At 39.5% G+C, this 20,538-nt stretch overlaps 1 protein-coding gene across 2 annotated transcripts in view; it reads left to right on the top strand.

The window, feature by feature from the left end:
- ITGA1 (integrin subunit alpha 1) overlaps window positions 1-20,538 on the top strand; it is a 181,045-nt gene that overhangs the window by 104,958 nt on the left and 55,549 nt on the right. For both annotated transcript variants that reach the window (XM_005891151.2, XM_070357476.1), the window contains exons 9-11: window positions 9,669-9,834; window positions 13,297-13,370; window positions 14,315-14,459. In XM_005891151.2, the coding sequence (XP_005891213.1) occupies window positions 9,669-9,834; window positions 13,297-13,370; window positions 14,315-14,459 (385 nt within the window). The remainder of the gene's footprint in view (window positions 1-9,668; window positions 9,835-13,296; window positions 13,371-14,314; window positions 14,460-20,538) is intronic.

Genomic DNA, 20,538 nt, shown 5'->3' on the forward strand with positions numbered 1-20,538 from the left:
TCTGTTCGCTTTCGTTCCCTCTGGCTCTCTGGCAGAGCGCAGTCTCTGCTTAATTCCAACATCTCCCTCCCCTTCTGATCAGTAACTCACCTGGAGAGGCAGGTATAGCTTGGGCGGTTTGGCTGGAGCTGGATCCTGGAAGTGTTGGCCAGAGGGTTCTGTCACCGGGATCGGAGCCCGCCAAGGTGGCAGCTCTACGACCTCCGGCAGAGCTGGCAGAGGAGCAGCAGCTGCTGCAGGACTTCATCTGGCCCTGGATCAGGCACTAAGGCGGCCTCCGGTCCTCCTGGAGCACTGGGCGGTGGGCGCGTCATTATCCAGTATGGGGGAGGGGGAAGGTCATCCCTGTCCAAATCCTGTAGAATTTCCTTTTTTATCATCAGTCAATTTTTGTGCCATTAATATTTTTCCCCTTCCCTTCTGGATACAGAACCTTATCCAAGTAGGAGCGTCTTGAGCTAACCCTAGCCATGAGTCAGTATATGGATATTGATCCGGGTGTCCTGGCTCTCCTAGGACTACTGTATAGACTGCTTCCACTGTTTTTAAGTTCATGGTGTCCTCTGGTGGCCATCCTACTCCCATAGGGGGCTTCGACCTCACAGAGTCTGTGGAGGCGATTAGGCTTCATCTTCACCCCATAGTCTCCTCCAAATCCCTTCTTTAAGTTTTTAATCATGCACTCCAATACAGTTGCTGTAGATTCACTTCCCCCCATCTTGCTTACCTTCTACTTTTCCTTTTCGTTCTGACTACAAAGTTCTCAGTACCCTATGTACTTCTGATATTGCCACTCAATGAAACATTTATATTGCCATTCCACCTCCTTCCTAATTGGGGTGAGAAGAGCCTTACCTGCCAGATCCCAGAGGGAGAAGGCGGATTGGTGTGTCTTCACCTGCCAGTTGGCACGGCCGAACCAGAACACCACGTGGTCCAAGACTGTTTCTCCCTTAACTTTTAAAGTCCGTTCTGCCTTGGTGGATTTGATCAGGTGCAGATGAAAACACAGATGGGTTAAATATCCCACATCCCAAGCCATCTTCAGAAAAGCCAGTTCGTATTCACTTATGTATCCCCCGCCTTCTAGCCTGACAATTCAGAGGGGGTCAAGAGTTTCACAGCAGATGGGACACCTCCTTGGGGAGGGCAGAATACGAGCACACAAAGACCAAGTTTCTTCTCCTAACAATCCCCTGGCGATTGCTTGGTAATAATTTTCCCTAAGACAGCATGGACACTACCTCCTAAATGACATTCATAAATTTCCTTCCTAAGCCCTAACACGCTCATCAACCTGTGTACCAAGCAATTGCCGCCTGTCTATTCCATGCTCCTGTGGGTCCCCACTCCTTCTAGTCCCTCCCAGGGGGGTGATCAGGCCCCCACTTCCACCCTGATGTGTGGGTTCCTCTTCACCTGAGCACTCAGTTCCCTTGCTGCCGTTCTGCTGCTGCTACTGCTGCTAAGTCGCTTCAGTCATGTCTGACTCTGTGCGACCCCAGAGACTACAGCCCATCAGGCTCCCCCATTCCTGGGATTCTCCAGCCAACAACACTGGAGTGGGTTGCCATTTCCTTCTCCAATGCATGAAAGTGAGAAGTGAAAGTGAAGTTGCTCAGTCGTGTCCGACTTTTCATGACCCCATGGACTGCAGCCCACCAGGCTCCTCCGTCCATGGGATTTTCCAGCCAAGAGTACTGGAGTGGGGTGCCATTGCCTTCTCCTTGCTGCCGTTCACTACCTGCCAAAGCGAAGAAACCGGGCGTTGAAAGGCTGAATTCTTCCAGAGGGGCGAGGCGCCTTCCCCCCTTTAGGAGATTCAAGCCACAAAGCCTCGGGGTGGCCTCAAATGAGACCTGTCTCCTCAAAGTGAAGAGTTGCCCGGGCCGTGCACCAAATGTTGTAGCCACGTGTTCTGGGAAACAAACTCACTCAGAAGGACGATGCAGATAATGAAGGGCAGTTTAGTACAACAGCAGGCTCAAGGCAGTCTCCTCTTAGCCAAGGACCCCAACCAGTTTTTGTGAAAACCTTATATACCCTAAGTAAAGTGAAGTCGCTCAGTCATGTCCGACTCTTTGCGACCCCATGAACTGTAGCCTACCAGGCTTCTCAGTCCATGGGATTTTCCATGAGTACTGGAGTGGGTTGCCATTTCCTTCTCCAGGGGATCTTCCCGACCCAGGGATTGAACCCAGGTCTCCCACATTGTAGGCAGACGCTTTACCCTTTGAGCCACCAGGGAAGCCCATATACCCTAAGTGTACATGCCCAAACCTACCTCCCCAAATTCCCTGAAACTAGTATGAACAAAGGAAGAGAAAGATACAATCAAAGTTAACCCGTGATCATATGCCTTAAGCCTAGGTACTTAACAGTGGACAATTATCAATAGGCTTGTGGTCATACCCCAATAAGCATAATAGAATTTATGATTCTATTTGGTTACACAGATAATTAGGGTATTCTTTTAGGCAATGGAAAGTCTAGGTATGAGCCCTGGGGTTCTTGCATCCGGGATGTCTGGTCTTCCAGTTGGTATGTCATTTCCATAGATCCTGGGCAAGAGCTCAAAGTCCACAGTCCGGCCCAAGATGGAGTCCTGCTTTCAAGATGGAGCTTGTTCTGTCTGTTTCCTCCTACACTACAGCTATTTTGATCTTTTCCAGGGTTGAGGATAATTCCTCATGGTCCAGTCTTCACTCAGAGATACTGTCCACAAGCAGAGACTATGCCTGGTCTCTTTAGCATGCAAAGCCCGCACATGCCCAGTTTGTCCCACACAACCGGGTACCAGAAATGCCATCACTTGTTCAGTTTCCTCCCAGAGGATATAGTCTGGCATTGCAGGTACCATAGATGCAGGCTATGAGCTGAATTCAGCAGCAGCAGCATTAACATTAGGAAGACTTCAGTGGAATTAAAGTATCTATCATTTCATTGTTTCTTAACTTTAAGTGAATTTTATATCACTCTTACATTATACCTGACTGCATATTCATATTTCTTGCCCTTAAATCTGTTTCCCTTTGTTGGATCCTTGGTTGATAATTCACATTTTGCCTCTTATCTGGTCAAAAAGAGGTCTCATAATTGCATTAACCTTCCTGGAGAACCATAAAAAAATGAGTCTCTTCCCCATGTTAATCAATGAATTAGTATCAAATTGCTCTTTGAAATGGTATAAACAAAAAGTATAGGAAAATTTCAGTTTAGCAACAATTATTTGTTATTTTCCCAATTCATATATTTTCCAAGTGAACCTAATATGTGTTTTTTAACTTATACCAAACTAGGAAATAAGACAGTTATTTTACTTCTTCTCCTTGTGTATTCACATGGAAAGGTTTCAGGAATTTCTCCACACCTCTTCACGATAAGATCAAATATTCTTGGGGGTCTAGCCCTGTTATGGCCTGGACTCGTCCTCCTTCTCCATCTTTTTTCCCTCACCATTTGATCTTGAACACCTCAGAGATGTGTTCTAGGGGCAGACAACCACTCCGAAAAGATTGACTACTGAAAAGATAAGCACTCTGATAAAACTGCAAACACTTCCTGGGAAACACTCAGATTTGGTGAGGGCGCTGAGCTGGTTTGAGGACCCTTCTGCATGGTCTCTATTCTGTCCCTTGAGACTATATTAGACATTGCTAGCAGGAGCCTGCTTTGTATTCAGATTCTAACCTTAAATGGTGATGGCGGGGATTGTAATGGCTGTAAAATTGGATCACCTGCAGTATTCAAATGAAAATAAGGAAGTTAGAGAATATCTTAGAATTTCTTTCATTGGCACACAAAAGGCACCGTGCTACATGTAAATGAGCTTTATACTTTACATTTGACACATCTGCCTCAAGGGAGCTTCAATTCTGACTGTCTATTCCAGGTAAATAGTAGCAGAATACCAAATGCCTGGGCTTGACATATTAAGTGAACGGGAGTAATTTATAAGTATTATTTTGTATCTCTTCTGATTCATAGAAAAGAATGTTTTTACCAGCTACCAGATCCTTGGGTAAAGGACCAAAATACATCTCTGTCTGTTTTCATTTTTATTCTGTGATGCAAAATAGTTCAAACTAGCTGCAAGTCACAGTAATTCCTGTGAATTCTGTGAGAATTCTTTTATCTTATAATTTCTGTGGGAATTCTCTTCTTATATTTTCTTCTAAATATATACTGCCATTTTGCATTTATACATTTTATTTTTATTCCTGTTACCTGGGCATCTTCCCCATTGAACTTTACCCACTTGTGTCTGTCCTGTGACATAAAGCACTAAATGTCTGATAACATTTACATTGCAACTAAGAGCCTCAACTATGTATAGTTCAAGACAATGTTTTATGTGTATCTTTAACTACATCGGTTTATAAGTGAAATGGAAGCTAACATGTCAATTCAATAGTAAATCTAAAATATGTTAAATAGGAACCAAGGAGGTAAGATAATGACTTACAGAAAAAATTAGGTAAATCAGTGGGGACTTGGAGGGCTTCACATGATACAGAGTTTTTATAAATCTAAAAGAAATTCATGCATAGCAAAACTGCCAAGAAAAGAGAGGTCTACCAGAGTGCCCAGAGAAGACCAAGTGGAGAATGAGGTGTTGAGCAAGGGCCAGAGATCCTGAAAGCCACACCTTGGATGTAATAAATACTCTGGACCTCAGAGACTCTGCCTTTGCCATCTTACCTGGGGCATGTACGCCCAGCTGTGGTGAGACAACCACCTGCAGGAAGAGCATTTGACCAACTCTCTACTACCATTTCCATTTCATTCTCTTACCCGTCAAGCACCCCAAAATGGGAAAAGCACTAGTGTCTCTGTTAAAATGTAGACCACTTCTGATGTTTGGCATGTGCTCTTCAGCCAAATTAACAGGAGCTAAGTTTTTGTGTTCTGGTGCGATTTGAAAGCTCCTCTGTAAATCTGGGCATAGTAGTCAAGAATAATTTCAAAAGTCAAAAAAGCTGCACACGTAATGTGCCCATTTACCTTAGAGCTAGCTCCGGTTTTCCTAAATAGTGTGCTTTCTTCAAAGCAGCTCAGAGTTAGCCACAGACAGTAAGGCATTTTGCCTCCAAGGACATTTTACAGGTGTAGGAGGTAGGTAACTGACAAGGGAGCTGGAGAAATGCCCTGGTGGTCCTGGAGCACAGGAAGCCCTCCAGGTACAGATGTGTAGTACTCCCTCTGGGGCCCTCCAGCATGGGCCCCTGCCCCGACCAGAAGCAGCAATAAAGCCCCACCCCCTTCTCACTAGGAAGGAAAATTTGAGATGATGCACTGCCTGCCTGCCTACTTGGTACCCAACTCCTTTTCTCACATTAACATTTAGGGTGAAGTGGCACCCCACTCCAGTGCTCTTGCCTGGAAAATCCCATGGACGGAGGAGCCTGGTGGGCTGCAGTTCATGGGGTCGTGCAGAGTTGGACGCGACTGAGCGACTTCACTTTCACTTTTCATTTTCATGCATTGGAGAAGGAAATGGCAACCCACTCCAGTGTTCTTGCCTGGAGAATCCCAGGGACAACGGAGCCTGGTGGGCTGCCGTCTATGGGGTCGCACAGAGTCGGACACGACTGAAGCGACTTAGCAGCAGAGCGATTCAGTTGTTGATCGAAACGGTTATTTATGATACAAATAACAAGTATGTCGAAGATCATAAACAACAACACTTAAAACAATCATTGTAGTTATTTTCCTTCTACGAGTGAAAAGCTATACCTATCTTAATCAAAATCAGTTTTCAAATCTAACATTCTAAACCTAACAGTAAGGAAATATATATGGAAGCTGAGAGCAGGTGGCTGAGGAGAGGTGGGGGAGCCATGTGTTCAGCGGAGGGGAGACAGGGGCCGGGTAGCCAGCATGGATGCTTCCACCTGTGCCCACCTGCCTACATGTCCAAGATCTACCCAGTCTTCGATGCTGAATTGTAGTTGGAGACTCAACTCTTCTCTGCAACAGGACTTTGGAAGCACCATGGAGGTCTCTGTTGTTAATGATGCCAGACAAATCCATGTCTACTGTTTAAAGATAAAGTGAAGCTAGAAACTTTTGGTAACTTCCTGGTCATTAAGGTCATAATTCTTCTCCCCAAGGAGTCAGATATTCTAAAAAAAAAAAAAAAAAATCAAGCAACAGCACAGAGCTCATGAGTGTTACCTTTGCATTTTGGATTTCAGGAGCAAAGAACTGAATGAATCATGAACTTTGGTTCAGGAGACATTCTCATCATTGTCAAAGCATGGCCCACTTTCTTTGTTTCTGTGCCTATAATTGTACCTGCATACTTATTTTAATAACATTGTAATAACCATGAATTACTATCCAAACCAAGAGCTAGTTTGGTCTTCTGACAACTTACCACCTGCCTTATCACATTCATCACCTGCCTTCCTCCACCTGGTAACCATCAGCCCAAATCCTATACTATCTCTTGATCTTTTTTTTCTAAATGGTCTTTGGTAACTGTGCATATCTGGAAAAAATTAATTTGAAAAAGGTTTTCTTGTTTTTAACTCTATAAAAGCTAAAACATACAATATTTCAAAACTTTTAAACCTGAATATTAAATTGTAAAGATTCATCCATATTATTGCATGACATTATAGATCATTACATTTTTCAAAGCTGATAAAGCACATACAGTACAAAACTTCAGTGTGAATACTGTGCACAAAGTAAACAATCTGATGAGTTCTGACAGTTGTGTTCATCCACATATTGTTGTTGTTGAGTTGCTAAGTCCTGTCTGATGCTCTTGGTGACTCCATGGACAGTAGCACTCCAGGCTCCTCTTCCATGGGATTTGCCAGTCAAGAATACTGGAGTGGGTTGCCATTTCCTTCTCCAGGGGATCTTCCCAACCAAGGGATCGAGCCAGCTTTGCCTGCAGTAGGAGGCAGATTCTTTACTACTGAGCCATCAAGGAAGCCCCTACACACCAATAGAATTGCTAAAACTGGAAGAAAGGAAACAACTTGGTAATACCAAGAATTGTCATGGATGCAAAGCAACTGAGTCTCTCACACATTATTGGTGGGAAAGATGAAATGGAAAAATGGAACAGTTGTTCTGGTAAATATTTTGGCAGTTTCTTATAAAGTTAAATATACTTTTATTGTAGAACACAGCACCTTCATCCCTAGGTCTTTACTCAAGAAAAAAGAAAACAGATAGTATTTCTAAGCACAAATACTTAGAGCAGCTTTATTCATAATTACTTGAAACTGAAAACAACCCAGATGTCCTCAACAAATGACTTGTATATCTAGACAGTAGAGTCCTACTCAACAATCAGAAGGACTGAATACATGTGATTACATGGATGACTCTCGAAAGCTTTATGCAAAATGAAAGAAACCAGACACAAAAGGCAACATACTATTTGATTCCTTACCATTAACATTCTAGAAAAACCAAAGCTGTAAGGACAGAAAATTGATCAGTGTTTGCACAGTTAGAAAAAAGAGGAGACTGACTACACAGGGGCAAAAGGCAACTGGAGTGATGGAAATAGTCCAATCTCAGTGTGGTAGGAACACAACTGTTTAGGTTTGTCAAAATTCATAGAACTGTACATCAAAAGAGGGTGATTTTTATTGTATAAAAACTATATCTCAATAAACCTTACTTTAAAAAATTTAAAACTAAATGTTTGAGAAAACCTGATAGAAAATCTAAATAATTACAGTTAACTAGAGGAACCAGAGATCAAATTGCCAACATCCACTGGATCATGGAAAAAGCAAGAAAGTTCCAGAAAAACATCTATTTCTGCTTTATTGACTATGCCAAAGCCTTTCACTGTGTGGATCACAAGAAACTGTGGAAAATTCTTCAAGAGATGGGAATACCAGACCACCTGACCTGCCTCTTGAGAAACCTATATGCAGGCCAGGAAGCAACAGTTAGAACTGGCCATGGAACAACAGACTGGTTCCAAATAGGAAAAGGAGTACGTCAAGGCTGTATATTGTCATGCTGCTTATTTAACTTCTATGCAGAGTACATCATGAGAAACGCTGGGCTGGAAGAAGCACAAGCTGGAATCAAGATTACCGAATATCAATAACCTCAGATATGCAGATGACACCACCCTTATGGCAGAAAGTGAAGAGGAACTAAAAAGCCTCTTGATGAAAGTGAAAGAGGAGAGTGAAAAATTTGGCTTAAAGCTCAACATGCAGAAAACTAAGATCATGGTATCTGGTCCCATCACTTCATGGGAAATAGATGGGGAACCAGTTGAAACAGTGTCAGACTTTATTTTTGGGGGCTCCAAAATCACTGCAGATGGTGATTGCAGCCATGAAATTAAAAGACACTCCTTGGAAGGAAAGTTATGACCAACCTAGATAGCCCATTCAAAAGCAGAGACATTACTTTGCCAACAAAGGTCCATCTAGTCGAGGCTATGGTTTTTCCAGTAGTCATGTATGGATGTGAGAGTTAGACTGTGAAGAAAGCTGAGCGCCGAAGAATTGATGCTTTTGAACTGTGGTGTTGGATAAGACTCTTGAGAGTCCCTTGGACTTCAAGGAGATCCAACCAGTCCATTCTAAAGGAGATCAGTCCTGGGTGTTCTTTGGAAGGAATGATGCTAAAGCTGAAACTCCAGTATTTTGGCCACCTCATGCGAAGAGTTGACTCATTGGAAAAGACCCTGATGCTGGGAGGGATTGGGGGCAGGAGGAGAAGGGGACGACAGGATGAGATGGCTGGATGGCATCACCGACTCGATGGACGTGAGTTTGAGTGAACTCCGGGAGTTGGTGATGGGCAGGGAGGCCTGGCGCACTGCGATTCATGGGGTCGCAAAGAGTCGGACACGACTGAGCAACTGAACTGAACTGATAGCAGATAATTCCTGCCTCTGTCTCTTCTCTGTTAAAAAGAATGTTTCTGTCTTAAGCGTTTTGTTTCAAACAGGAATGTCCCAATTGTTTATTTTCTAGATTGCCAAGTTAGATTACTACTTAGTCCAACATCTGTTTAAAAAATATACATGTCTGACTTCCCTTTGGTAAGAGTTTCAGGAAGTACTGCCTGTTTGAGATCAAGCAATTCACTGGCTGTTAGCTTTTGCCAGCAAATGGTGATGTCACTGACTGGAATAATATCAGACATACTCAGAAACTGTAACATTACTTTTAAAGATATAGCTGTTAATAAAGAGGACACAGGAATGGCAGAGAAGAAACTTTGGTGAGCATACAGGATTATCCTTTATATTTTTCTACAGCAATTACAGTATATATTAGAGAATTAATATAAAACAGTTAATATTAAAGAATCTACAGATTCTGAAAATTACCCTTCTAGGAATGTGGAAGTACATAAAAATTGCATTATGCCACAGTACTATATGAGCTTCCCTGGTGGATCAACAGTAAAGAGTCCCTGGGTCAGGAAGATCCCCTGAAGAAGGGAATGGCAACCCACTCCAGTTTTCTTGCCTGGAAAACCCCAAGGACAGAGGAACCTGGAGTGCTACCATCCATGGGGTCACAAAAGATTTAGACACAACTTAGCTACTAAACAACAAGGAACTATATGCTAACATATACTGCCTTGCTTATTGACAAAATGCTTGAGATTCTTGTTTAACATCTAGAACTTAAAAGATATTCTTGCTGTTTTTGATGACTTAGATTCTTGGCAGCTATAACCGAGGAAATTTGAGCACTGAAAAATTTGTGGAGGAAATAAAATCAATTGCAAGTGAACCCACTGAAAAGCATTTCTTCAATGTCTCTGATGAATTGGCATTAGTCACTATTGTTGAAGCTCTGGGAGAAAGAATCTTCGCCCTGGAAGGTATGACTTTTCCTCATAAGCCTGAATGTTCTGTCTGCAATTCAAACTCAATGGGTTTTTGTGTTTGTTTTTACCACATGGCTGATGTGTTTTTACTGTGTACAGTAGCCACCATGGAACAATGCCCTTTTTCTATAAATCTGTCCTGTAGCACTCTGTCTGCTGGCAACTCTCTTTGTAAGGACATGGCAGTACTGATGTGAGGGCCCGATGAAGGCAATAGTCCAACAGATACGCAAAAACAAAAATGTGCCCGTGTGTTTTATTCCTTTCCTGTGACACAAGTTTAGGAAATGGAGACACTAGCTCAAGTTTTTATTTCTCATTTTGGGCTTCTGTGGGACAGTTCTTGTACAACATCTCCTTCATTCATTTATTTTCTGTTTTGCTCCTTGCCCTTTAGAAAGGTCTTCATGGAGCTCTGCCTCAAGACCCATGGCAGCAAAATATTGGTTCACTATATTTGTCTGAGTCATGCTACTTCTTTGTAAATTTTTTCTTTGATTTTTCAATAGCAACTGGCTATTGGCATTCCCTCCTCTGCCTGAGGTAGAGACATCAAGGAACAAATGGCTTTGGAACTAGATCTTCCCTGAGGGGAAAAAAAAAAAGTCTTCAGAATTGTTATGCCAGGCACACTGAAAAAGTCTCTTGTTCACACTCTCTGATGATCTGGAGAGTCAGAGAACATGTCTTTGTTTCTCAACCTAGGATGAGAAACCTCCAAACCGTTCTGCTGTTCTGCTCTGTCTGAATCCTATTGACTCTGTCCTTGTGAGGACAGGCCATGCTGAGGACTGTTGTTTCTTACCTTAAACACAGAAACTTACAAGCACCTTCTCCATCTCCCTGATATAACCTGATAATGGGAAATAGAAAGACAAAATGAGAAAGAGACATCACTGAAAAATTGTAGACCGTTTTAACTGAGCATTAAGTGGCTGGGAAAAGTGACAGACAGAGAATATTTAAAAGTAGTGAAAGGAAAGAAAATGGTTTAGAGTAATGGCTTTCAAAGTTTTTTTTTGATAGTGACTCATGAAAATCAATACATTTTGCTTAGTGACCCAGTGCAGACATATGTATACATATAAAAAAAATTTCCCCCAAAACCCTTATTATATGTGTTGCACTCTGATAGTTTCATCACTTCCATTCTACTCTGTTATCTTTCAATTAAAAAAAAATGTGATTATGACTCACCCTGTTGATTTCATGACTGGACTGCAACCAATAAGGAAGAAGTTTGTTTCAGCGATGATGGGGATCTACAGCCCACCCAGACTGAATTTTTCTGGTTTCCTTCTGCCCTGGCTTCTTTACCCTGTGCCTTTAGAAACAGAACACTCACCTTATTAGTCTAAAGTCACAGCTGCTTCTAATGAACTTGGCTCTCCTGTGTTTTGTGTACAAGTCACTTTTAAGTGGCCTTGGTGTCACAACAGCTAGCCAAGTATCATTTACTAATATGCTGGATTATGACTTTGGCTGGCCTTAAGGAACTATATTGGGTTTTCCAAGTCCTTGTACATGTTCAGTTTTTAATAACATGGACCAGGTATAATAAAAACAATCTGAAAGAATCATTTAAAAGAAAAATTACTTAGTTGAGCATAATACAATCTAAATACATAATACAGTTATAATACATTTCTAAATCTCATCTTAAGTAAGTAAATATAACCTAAGATGTGTAGGAATGAAGCCTATATGAGGTATTGGATGGAGGAGCGATTCATCTGCTTTAAATGACATTTTCAGGTACTTTCTAACCTAACCACACCATGAGATAAAGATTATACATTGGAGCAGCTATGTACTCCAAGAAGTACCTCCATATTTAAAAAAGAAATCATCTTATAAGGAACTCCTCAGGTTTAAAAATGTCTCCCATATCTTTATCATTATACTTTCAGGGCTAACCAAAAGCAGTGTTTTTACTAGTTTATTTCTGATTTTTTTCATAATGAGATCCAAAAGGGCTACCTTTCCTTGTTACTTGGGAAATCTCCATTTCCTATCAACATTTATCTTTAGATGGCAAATAGCAGCAAGTGTGAAAATCATGCTTGCCCAAAGGACAGTGCCTCCTAGTGAGGTGAACACACCAGCTTTTGCCCAATAAAATGGGTAAACTAATGTCCCCTTTTCCCATCAAGCCCTTGGAAAAAGCCCATGAGCAAGTCCAGGGAGAAGTTGACAACAAGAAGTTCAAGGATGCATGATGTGCTTCACCAGGATGAAGCCTGAGCAGGCAGAATTCCACAGAACTTCCTTCTGTCTGTTCTCAGTTGTAAACAGAGCAGCAGCAGGGGAAGGTGCTGGAAATATGTAGGTCCCCACTACTTCATTCTTTGATCTTGCAGAGATAAATCGTAAAGCATCTTACCCCATTGTGAAACCAAAATAAAGTTTCAAATTAAAGTTAAAATGCATTTTAGTCATTTAAATTAGAGGACAATTTGTATGTGAGAGTAAAATGACATAGTTGAATTCTTGATTGATTTCTCCGTTTAATCTAGTCCTTTAAAAGGCAATTACTGATGTATCTGTTAACAACTTTATACAGGTAAAATAACTAGTAAGTAAGTTTGAGTTCACAAATTAGATTGCTCTCATACCTCAGTGAAAGAGTAGATCGACTTTTAAAGAATTATGTGCTATTTTTAACTTATCAGCAAGGCCAAATAAACCCGTAATTCCCTCCTGAAAGCAAATAAATCAGCATTCCCTTAATCCCCTTAGGAGGGTGTGGCTTTGGCTTGGTGAATACTTTGAGAGCAGCACACTCCCAAAGAATGCTCTGGATTGTTTCTGTTTTTCGGTAATGAGCTTCAAAATGGGTACAGGATCTTTAAAAAAATGTGTGGTTGAATGGCATGTGGCCTGGAGTCCTGTCAGAAAGACTCCTCCTGATTTGTGAGTGACACCCACAGTCAGACATCAGGACAAATACAAACCAGAGTCCCTAAACCCCTTATCAAACAGTGGAATTCTGAGAGGATATACCACAGGAAATACAATGAGGCTGGTAGAATCAAGAAACCTCTTTAAATATGTGAATCAAATGTTATTGGCCCTCTGACATTTTAATAAGTTTAGCCTAATCGCAGGAGGATACCCAGGGCATGAGGGTATGATACAGAGCTTTCAACCATGTTGATCCCAAGCTCCATAGGCTCCAACACAGACAGAGTACAAGAACAGAAGCATGACTGGAGACCTCTTAGCCCCTCCAACAAGGGTGGGGAAACTGTCAGGAATGTGAGACACAGCCCTTATGCTAACCCTCTCGGTCCTCTACCCAGCCCTGCCTAGGAATTTTGGGGTTGAGAAATCTTTGCACTGGAAATGCTCTAAAGATGCTAGAAGTTCTGGTTGGTCAAAACCACAGATGGTACTAGGTCTCTGTCTTCTGCAAATGAGTAGTGTGCTAAAGGCGACTCTCTTCCTCTGTTACAGCTACTGTGGACCAATCGGCAGCATCTTTTGAGATGGAAATGTCTCAGACTGGCTTCAGTGCTCATTATTCACAGGTACATTGACCACTTGGTAGAAAACATCTTTTTTTTTTTAGGTTTCCTTTCTCAAAGTCAACACTGAGACATCAGCATTACAGATGCAAGTTGCAGTTCATGACATGAGCAGTTATTCAGACCATGTAGTTTATAATCCAAATGGGAAAGAGGGGACTTCCCTGGCGGGCCAATGGTTAAGACTTTGCCTTCCAGTGCAGGGAGTATGGATTTGATCCCTGGTCAAGAAGATCTCACATGCCTCACATCCAAAAAACCAAAACATAAAACAGAAGCAACCACATAACAAATTCAATAAAGACTTTAAAAATGGATATGGAAAAGAAAACTCTTAATAGGAAAAAAATAATGTTATTAGTTGTCATAATTTTTTTAAAAAAAGGAAACAGCATTTCACAGGCTTATTAGGAAAACATGTTATCACACCCACAGCTCACTACACTGTACTGATAATCATGAATCAGCTTGAGGTCTTCCTTCTGTAATTATACATCTAACTAAATAAAATATTTAATTTAACATATTTGCTAAATATATGTATCTTTTTCTCAGTGTCAAAGTATTCAAGGGTCTTACCAGAAGTCCATGTTCAAGACCCAGAATTCTTAACAGCCATAAAGCAAAAAGACAAGATTAGAAAATACATTCTTTATAGTAGATGGAAGAAAAGGTGCTCATACCATGGTCCCTGCACAGGAATATTGACATTTCAGGGTGCAATTGTAGTGTATAACCTAGGGAAATTTCCTTATTCTGCCTCAGTTTCCTCTTCTGTAGAATGGGGGTGGTAATAATGGAATCTAGCCCAGTGGGCTTTGGGGACGATTTTATGGTTTAATATATGTAAAGCTCTTTGAACAGTACTTATCATACTATTAATGCTATGTACGTGTTTACACTACTATTTTTGTTAAATATCATTGTTTTCTCTATTTGGATATCAGGACTGGATCATGCTTGGAGCAGTAGGAGCCTATGATTGGAATGGAACAGTTGTCATGCAGAAGGCTGATCAAAGCGTAATTCCCCAGAACACAACCTTTAATGTTGAGTCCACAAAGAAGAATGAACCTCTTGCTTCTTATTTAGGTAAAGTTTGGATGTAATTGATAGAAAGTTGGTTTTTTAGAAAAGTTTTGTGTTTTTTTTAATTTTTAGCATTATTTACTTAGATAGGCAGACTTTGTAAAAGAGATCACTTCTACAAGTTAGATATTTTATAGGACCCATGAAAGTTTCCAGGCCTCTGAGTAACCTTAGTAAAAATAATAGAATATGAGGGGCCTTTCTCAGAAGGACTGTCTACACAGGGAGGGATTTGGACTGAAATTCACTCTTTTTGAGATCTCTCTGTGTCTGGTATTCTCGTTAATGTCACCAAATGCTTCAGACCCAGTGAACAGGAAGCAAAGGTAGAAAAAGAAAACTTGACTTAGGCTACCCTGAAGCCCAGACTCCCATATTCTCTTAAATATTTTTTATCATTAGTTTCTCTCTATGGGTCCTAATTTTGGAAGGTAAACATTTTACTTGTTATGTCATATGACTTCTTCTTTAATATCTTTGCTGACAATCAGATACATATTGAACTGAAGCCCAGTAATGTAATGATTTCCCAAAGACTTGCCTAGAATGAGGAGGTACATGTCCGGTGTCACTTTATTCTGAATTTGTGCCAGGCTGGGAGCTGTCTGGGGGATACCAGGGGCCTCTTCCATCACTGGTCCATCTCAGTAAGCAGTTGGGAGGGCCTAGGATGGAAGGACTTCCCTGGTGGCTCAGATGGTACAGAATCTGCCTGCAGTGCAGGCAATCTCCTGACCCAGATTTGATCCCTGGGTTGGGAAGATCCCCTGGAGAAGGCAATGGCTACCCACTCCAATATACTTGCCTGGAGAATTCATGGACAAAGGAGCTTGGTGGGCTGCAGTCCATGGGGGTCCCAAAGAGTCGGACATGACTGAGTGACTAACGCACACGCACAGGATGGATAGGACCCTCAGGATATGGTTTCCCAGCTCTCTCTATTCACTTAACAAATATCGGGGGAGCATTTCTCTTCTCTCTTTAATGGCACATCTGTACATCTTTTTATTTGAGGGCATGTATTAAAGCTATAGAGGCAACAGAATTTAAGAAGAATAAAGAGTCTGAGGAGTTTTGGTAATTAAAAATATATAACAGTTAGCAGCAGGTATAATGTGAGTGCTAAATCCCCTTAAGACACGTTGTTGAACTGCACTAACAGAAGTCTAGTCTATTTCTCATAAATGTCCTATTTCATTCTGCCTTAGTCAGAGAGCAGCTAGAATACTCTAAGCTTTGTCCTAAGCATCACACATTATAAAAGAAAATGCTGAACTAGAATCACCAGTAAAAAATTATCTAAAGACTATAAATCTGAAAACAATCCCCATCTACCCATCCCTCTCCCCACCAAACCTGAAAAAAATGGTGGTTAGAAAACAGCGTACCCTGCATGTCTTTTAAATACTTGAAGGATTGTGATGTAAAATAAAGGGGTTGGTATTAAAATTCATATTCAGTTTTAGCATTAAAAGAGATTTTAGAAAGCAATTGGTACACATCTAATTTGCCAAGTTAAGAAACTGAATACTAGAAATATTATATCACAGTTAACTATGGCAAATCTGAAACTGGAATCTAGGTTTTTAAATTTTTATTCCAGTGTTCATTTCACCACACCAAAATGCTGATTCTGGGCTGATCAAGAAAACACTTACAAATAATAAGTGCCTGCAGTGTGTCAAATATTCAGCTGTAAATTAAGGGTAACAGGTAAATAAGGGAAATTTATTCCTGCGTTGATGAAGCTTATCGTTTTGGATAAGAGACAATACAGAACCACCCAGTCACTAGTGGTATAATAGGAGCTATGAGACAGAATACCTAAAAAGAGGACAGGAGGTTAGGTTAGATAGTTTCTAAAGGCTCTTCGTGTCCTATGAATCTTTGAGACTGTTCTGTTAATATGTAAAATACCTTGAAATCTAGAACCAGTTTAACATGAGGTTTCTTTCCATCCTAGATAGAAGAATTGGAGAACATTTGTTCTCATAAAAATGTTTACACCATAAGGACTTAGAAATTTCACTTTTGAGGATCTAGCCTAAAGGGAAAATCAGTTATTTAAGAATGCCAAGGGAATGGTTGTTTTCACTGTATTGTTACTTGTAATATTGAGGAAAATGACATATCCTAAATGTTCAAAAATATGAGAATAGTGAAGTAAATGGTAAATCCACTTGACGGAACATCATGCACATGAAAATAAAAATTATAAAGCTGCTGATCCCATCATACTTGAAGTGACTTGAAGTGATTGTGGCCCTAGGTATGCAGTCAGACAGTACAGAGGTACTCTGAGGTCACAGGCGTCTTGACTTTGTTTTCTAACTCTGCCCCTGGTTATCACTTTAGGCAAATTAATTTATTCCTCAAAGCCTTGATTTTCTTATTTATAAAAAATAGTTTACATACACAGGTATATAACATTTGCATTGTTATGAATATGAGCATAAATAATCCCTGTAAGGTACTTAGTGTTGTGACAGAGAGTTGACCCCCAATAGGTGTTGTCTATTGTTGTATTATTATTCCTCTTATTAGTATTATGATAGGCAGAATATAGACCCCAAAGATGTCCATGTCCTAATCTCCAGACTTAGATCTTATGTGACAAAAGGGACTTTGCAGATGTGATTAAGCTAAGGATCTTGACATGAGAGATTAGCCTGGGATACCTGGTTGGCCCCAATCTCATCACATGAGATTTTAAAATCAGAGAAGCTTTCATGGATGTGGACAGGGAGAGACAGAACCATAGAAAAATGGTCAGAGAGATTAATGTTATTGGCTTTAAAAATGGCAAATGGGTGCCAAAAGCCAAGGAATGTGAGTGGTCTCTAGGAGCCACAGTGGGCAAGAAAATGGATTCTTCTCTGTAGCATCTGAAGGAACCCTGCCCTACTAACACCATGATTTTAGCGCAGGGAGACCTAGGGCTGATTTCTGACCTATAAGATAATAAAATTGTGATGTGTTAAGCCATCAAGTTTGTGGTAATTTGTTACAGCAGCAATAGAAAACTAATACAAGTATATTATATAGCTACTAAGAGTAGCTGATACTAATACTACTACTAATTAGTAGTGAACAGTTACAACATTAAAGATATTGTGCACAAAGATATTGACATCCTCAAAGATGTGAATGACATTGTCACTACTCTAAGGAAGTTCACACATTAACACCACATTTAATAATATATTAAATAATAACTTTATTTGATAAATAAAACTATATTATTTTTAGTATTCTGAGTGATTATATGATTAAATTTTTAAAAAATAAAAACCTTAAAGAAGTCTAAATCTATTATTCTCAAAAACCTTGGGTTAATGGTTTGCTTAAAGCAGACTTAGAGAATTCAAGACTGAAAGATACTGCTGCAAGCAAAAAAAAATTGAGAACCTTCACTCCTGACCACATATTTATAATATATGACTCCTCTCTGCCCAAAAAAGGAAATTTGGGCATATATTGTTGACAGTGTAATAAAATGATTTTTTGTTTGTTTTGAAGATTTTTTTAAATCTTTTTATTAGCTTAGTCACAGGTTAGTGCTTTAGATATTTTGCTGATATAAAGTCTAATATATGTAAGATTTCTTTCAAAATGGAAAAGCACTCAGAAAGAGATCAAGGGAGAAAAATGGCTTTTCCCCCAAATATTATTCCAAATCTAAAATTAAGGTTTCAAAATGTTTCCTTGTGTGGCTTACACATTAAGAAGAGTTTGAATGTGTTCTTCCAATCTGTGTGGATTGAAAGTTGTTAGACTATGAAAATTCTGAAGGAAGGTAAGTAGGAGGTAGACAGTCTATTAAAAATCTTATAGTAACCAATAATGATCAGAAAGCGGCGGGAACCAGCCATGGAACCTCCCTCAGGACAGTTATGCACCCATCTTTCTGTAACCCAGCAACTGGCTTTTGCCAATATGCACTGAGCAAGTGGCCCTGCTGGTGAAAATACAGGCAAGATCCTGTTCCCTGCTTCCCCGACCCACAGTTTGCTGATTTCTAATCACACCAGACTGATTCAAGAGGAAAGGTAAAGAGGTGAGGCAAACACATGAAATCAAGACAGATCCTGTGTTTCCCGTTACCTCACCTGATTCTAGCACTTTTCCCAAGAAGTGAATCATGAAAGCTGACAGGATGTACTCTTCATAAATCCACACACAGAGCTATGTCATCAATTTTCCTTTCTCTTCAGTTCTGTGCCTTTCTTTTTCAGAAAGTGGTATAAACTTTTAAATCTTTATAATGATTTTCCTTGCATTAAAATTAGACTTCACTGAGTCCTCCTTCTTGCTCTCTTGTTATTGTTTTTAGACGCCCAAGCTTCAGCCAGGAATACCTGCCTGGGTTGTTACTGGCCCTGTGAAGGTTTCAGCTAGTAGTTTAGTTATCAAGTGTGCATCATCAAAGTCAACTAGATAATAAAAAACTCCAGCCTCAAACATAATTTTCAACTTATTTTTTAAAGATTGTTTTACCAGTTTGCATTCATAGCTCTGAAATTGAAAAAAAAAAAAAAAAAAAAACCATGTGTACTAACACTCTCGCCCCACTCCCTTCTTAATATTTCTAAGAGACCTACATGAAATAAAATAACCTTTGTTTTGTACATTTTTCTTTTCCATTTTATTTTTATATAAACATTACCCTAAAGTTTTTATTTTCTAAGCAATATTGTGGTTAGTAATAAAAATATAACACATAACATGTCTGGAAAAGAATACAGTCTATTATGTATAGTAATTTTTTTAAAAAAAAGCTCCAAGATGAAGCAATGAAATTGTAAGAAAAGTATTTACAAAAGAAAATGTGGCTGAGGAATTGTGTTCCCCTAGCATTTGTAAAAATAAATATATTTGAGTACAAAACCTCTGTTTCTCTCTTAAAGTTTTGGAAAAAAGTAAAAGTATTATCCTATGGTAAAATACTTGGTAAGTAAATTATCAATATAATCTTTTTCTCAGTAAGGAATGCTATTCTGTGGCATTTGGAAAAATAATCTGCCTTCTACTCCAGTGGTGGCCAGCACTGGTTATTAGAACATTTCTTCCTTTGGTAGAGTTGAAATCTGCACATGGTAATTTTTATCTATTTGTTTAGCTCTGTTCTCTAGACATACAAACAATAAATCTAATTCTTCATTCAAAATTAATAATAATCAGTCTTAAAGACTTTAAAATTTTAAAGGGCATGAAAGCTCAATTAAAAAGAGGAATGATTAAACATGAGAGATAGTTATTCAAGCTCACTTTTAATCAAACAAATGAAAATTAAAATCATGGCAAGGTATATTGTTTAACATTTATTAGAGCACCCACAATTTTAAATAATTATATACCTAATGTTTGTGAAATTTTGGTGAAACTACCCTCTCCAATGGCTGTTCATGGAATGAACTAGTACAAATATTCTGGAAACAATTTGTCAGATGTTATAAGAACCATTAAAAATTTGATCTGGTAATCTATTCCTTGAAATTTGTCATCAAAAAAGTCCAAAAGAAAGAAAAAAAGTAAGTGCTCAAAGATGTCTTTGCAGACTTAAGTGTTATGCCAAAAAAGTAAAAACCATGTAAATTCCACCATTTCATCAGGAAATGGTCCTGAGGTTTAAACACAAGGCATTTCTACTTTAATTCAGATAAATAAGCTTCAGCCACTTGAAATTACAGTTAAAAACCTAGACAATGATACAGAAAAGGTTTACATTAACTATGATTCCAACTGTATAAAATTATCAATTTCTATAGCATAAGCACATGCATCCAAATGAAATACAGCTGGTTTATTACCGAAGAGTAGGTTGAGATTACTAGAGTTGTGTACGTGTATGTATGTATGTGTGTTTTTCTGTCATTGTTATATCATTTTTGCCTTTTAACAGTGAAAATCTAAGGTTTGGAGGGAAATACATTTCAGAATGAAGCAACTGTGGTAGATAATCAGGGAACAAACTAACAGCTCTAACCAACACAAATTTACCTGCATTAAATAAAACATTTATTTTCAAAAAAAGAGATGTCCATATAAACATATAAAAATGATTCTCCCAGCCATTTAAAAT

Source organism: Bos mutus, chromosome 20, assembly GCF_027580195.1.
Source record: "Bos mutus isolate GX-2022 chromosome 20, NWIPB_WYAK_1.1, whole genome shotgun sequence".
In the NCBI taxonomy this organism is placed as follows: Eukaryota; Metazoa; Chordata; class Mammalia; order Artiodactyla; family Bovidae; genus Bos; species Bos mutus.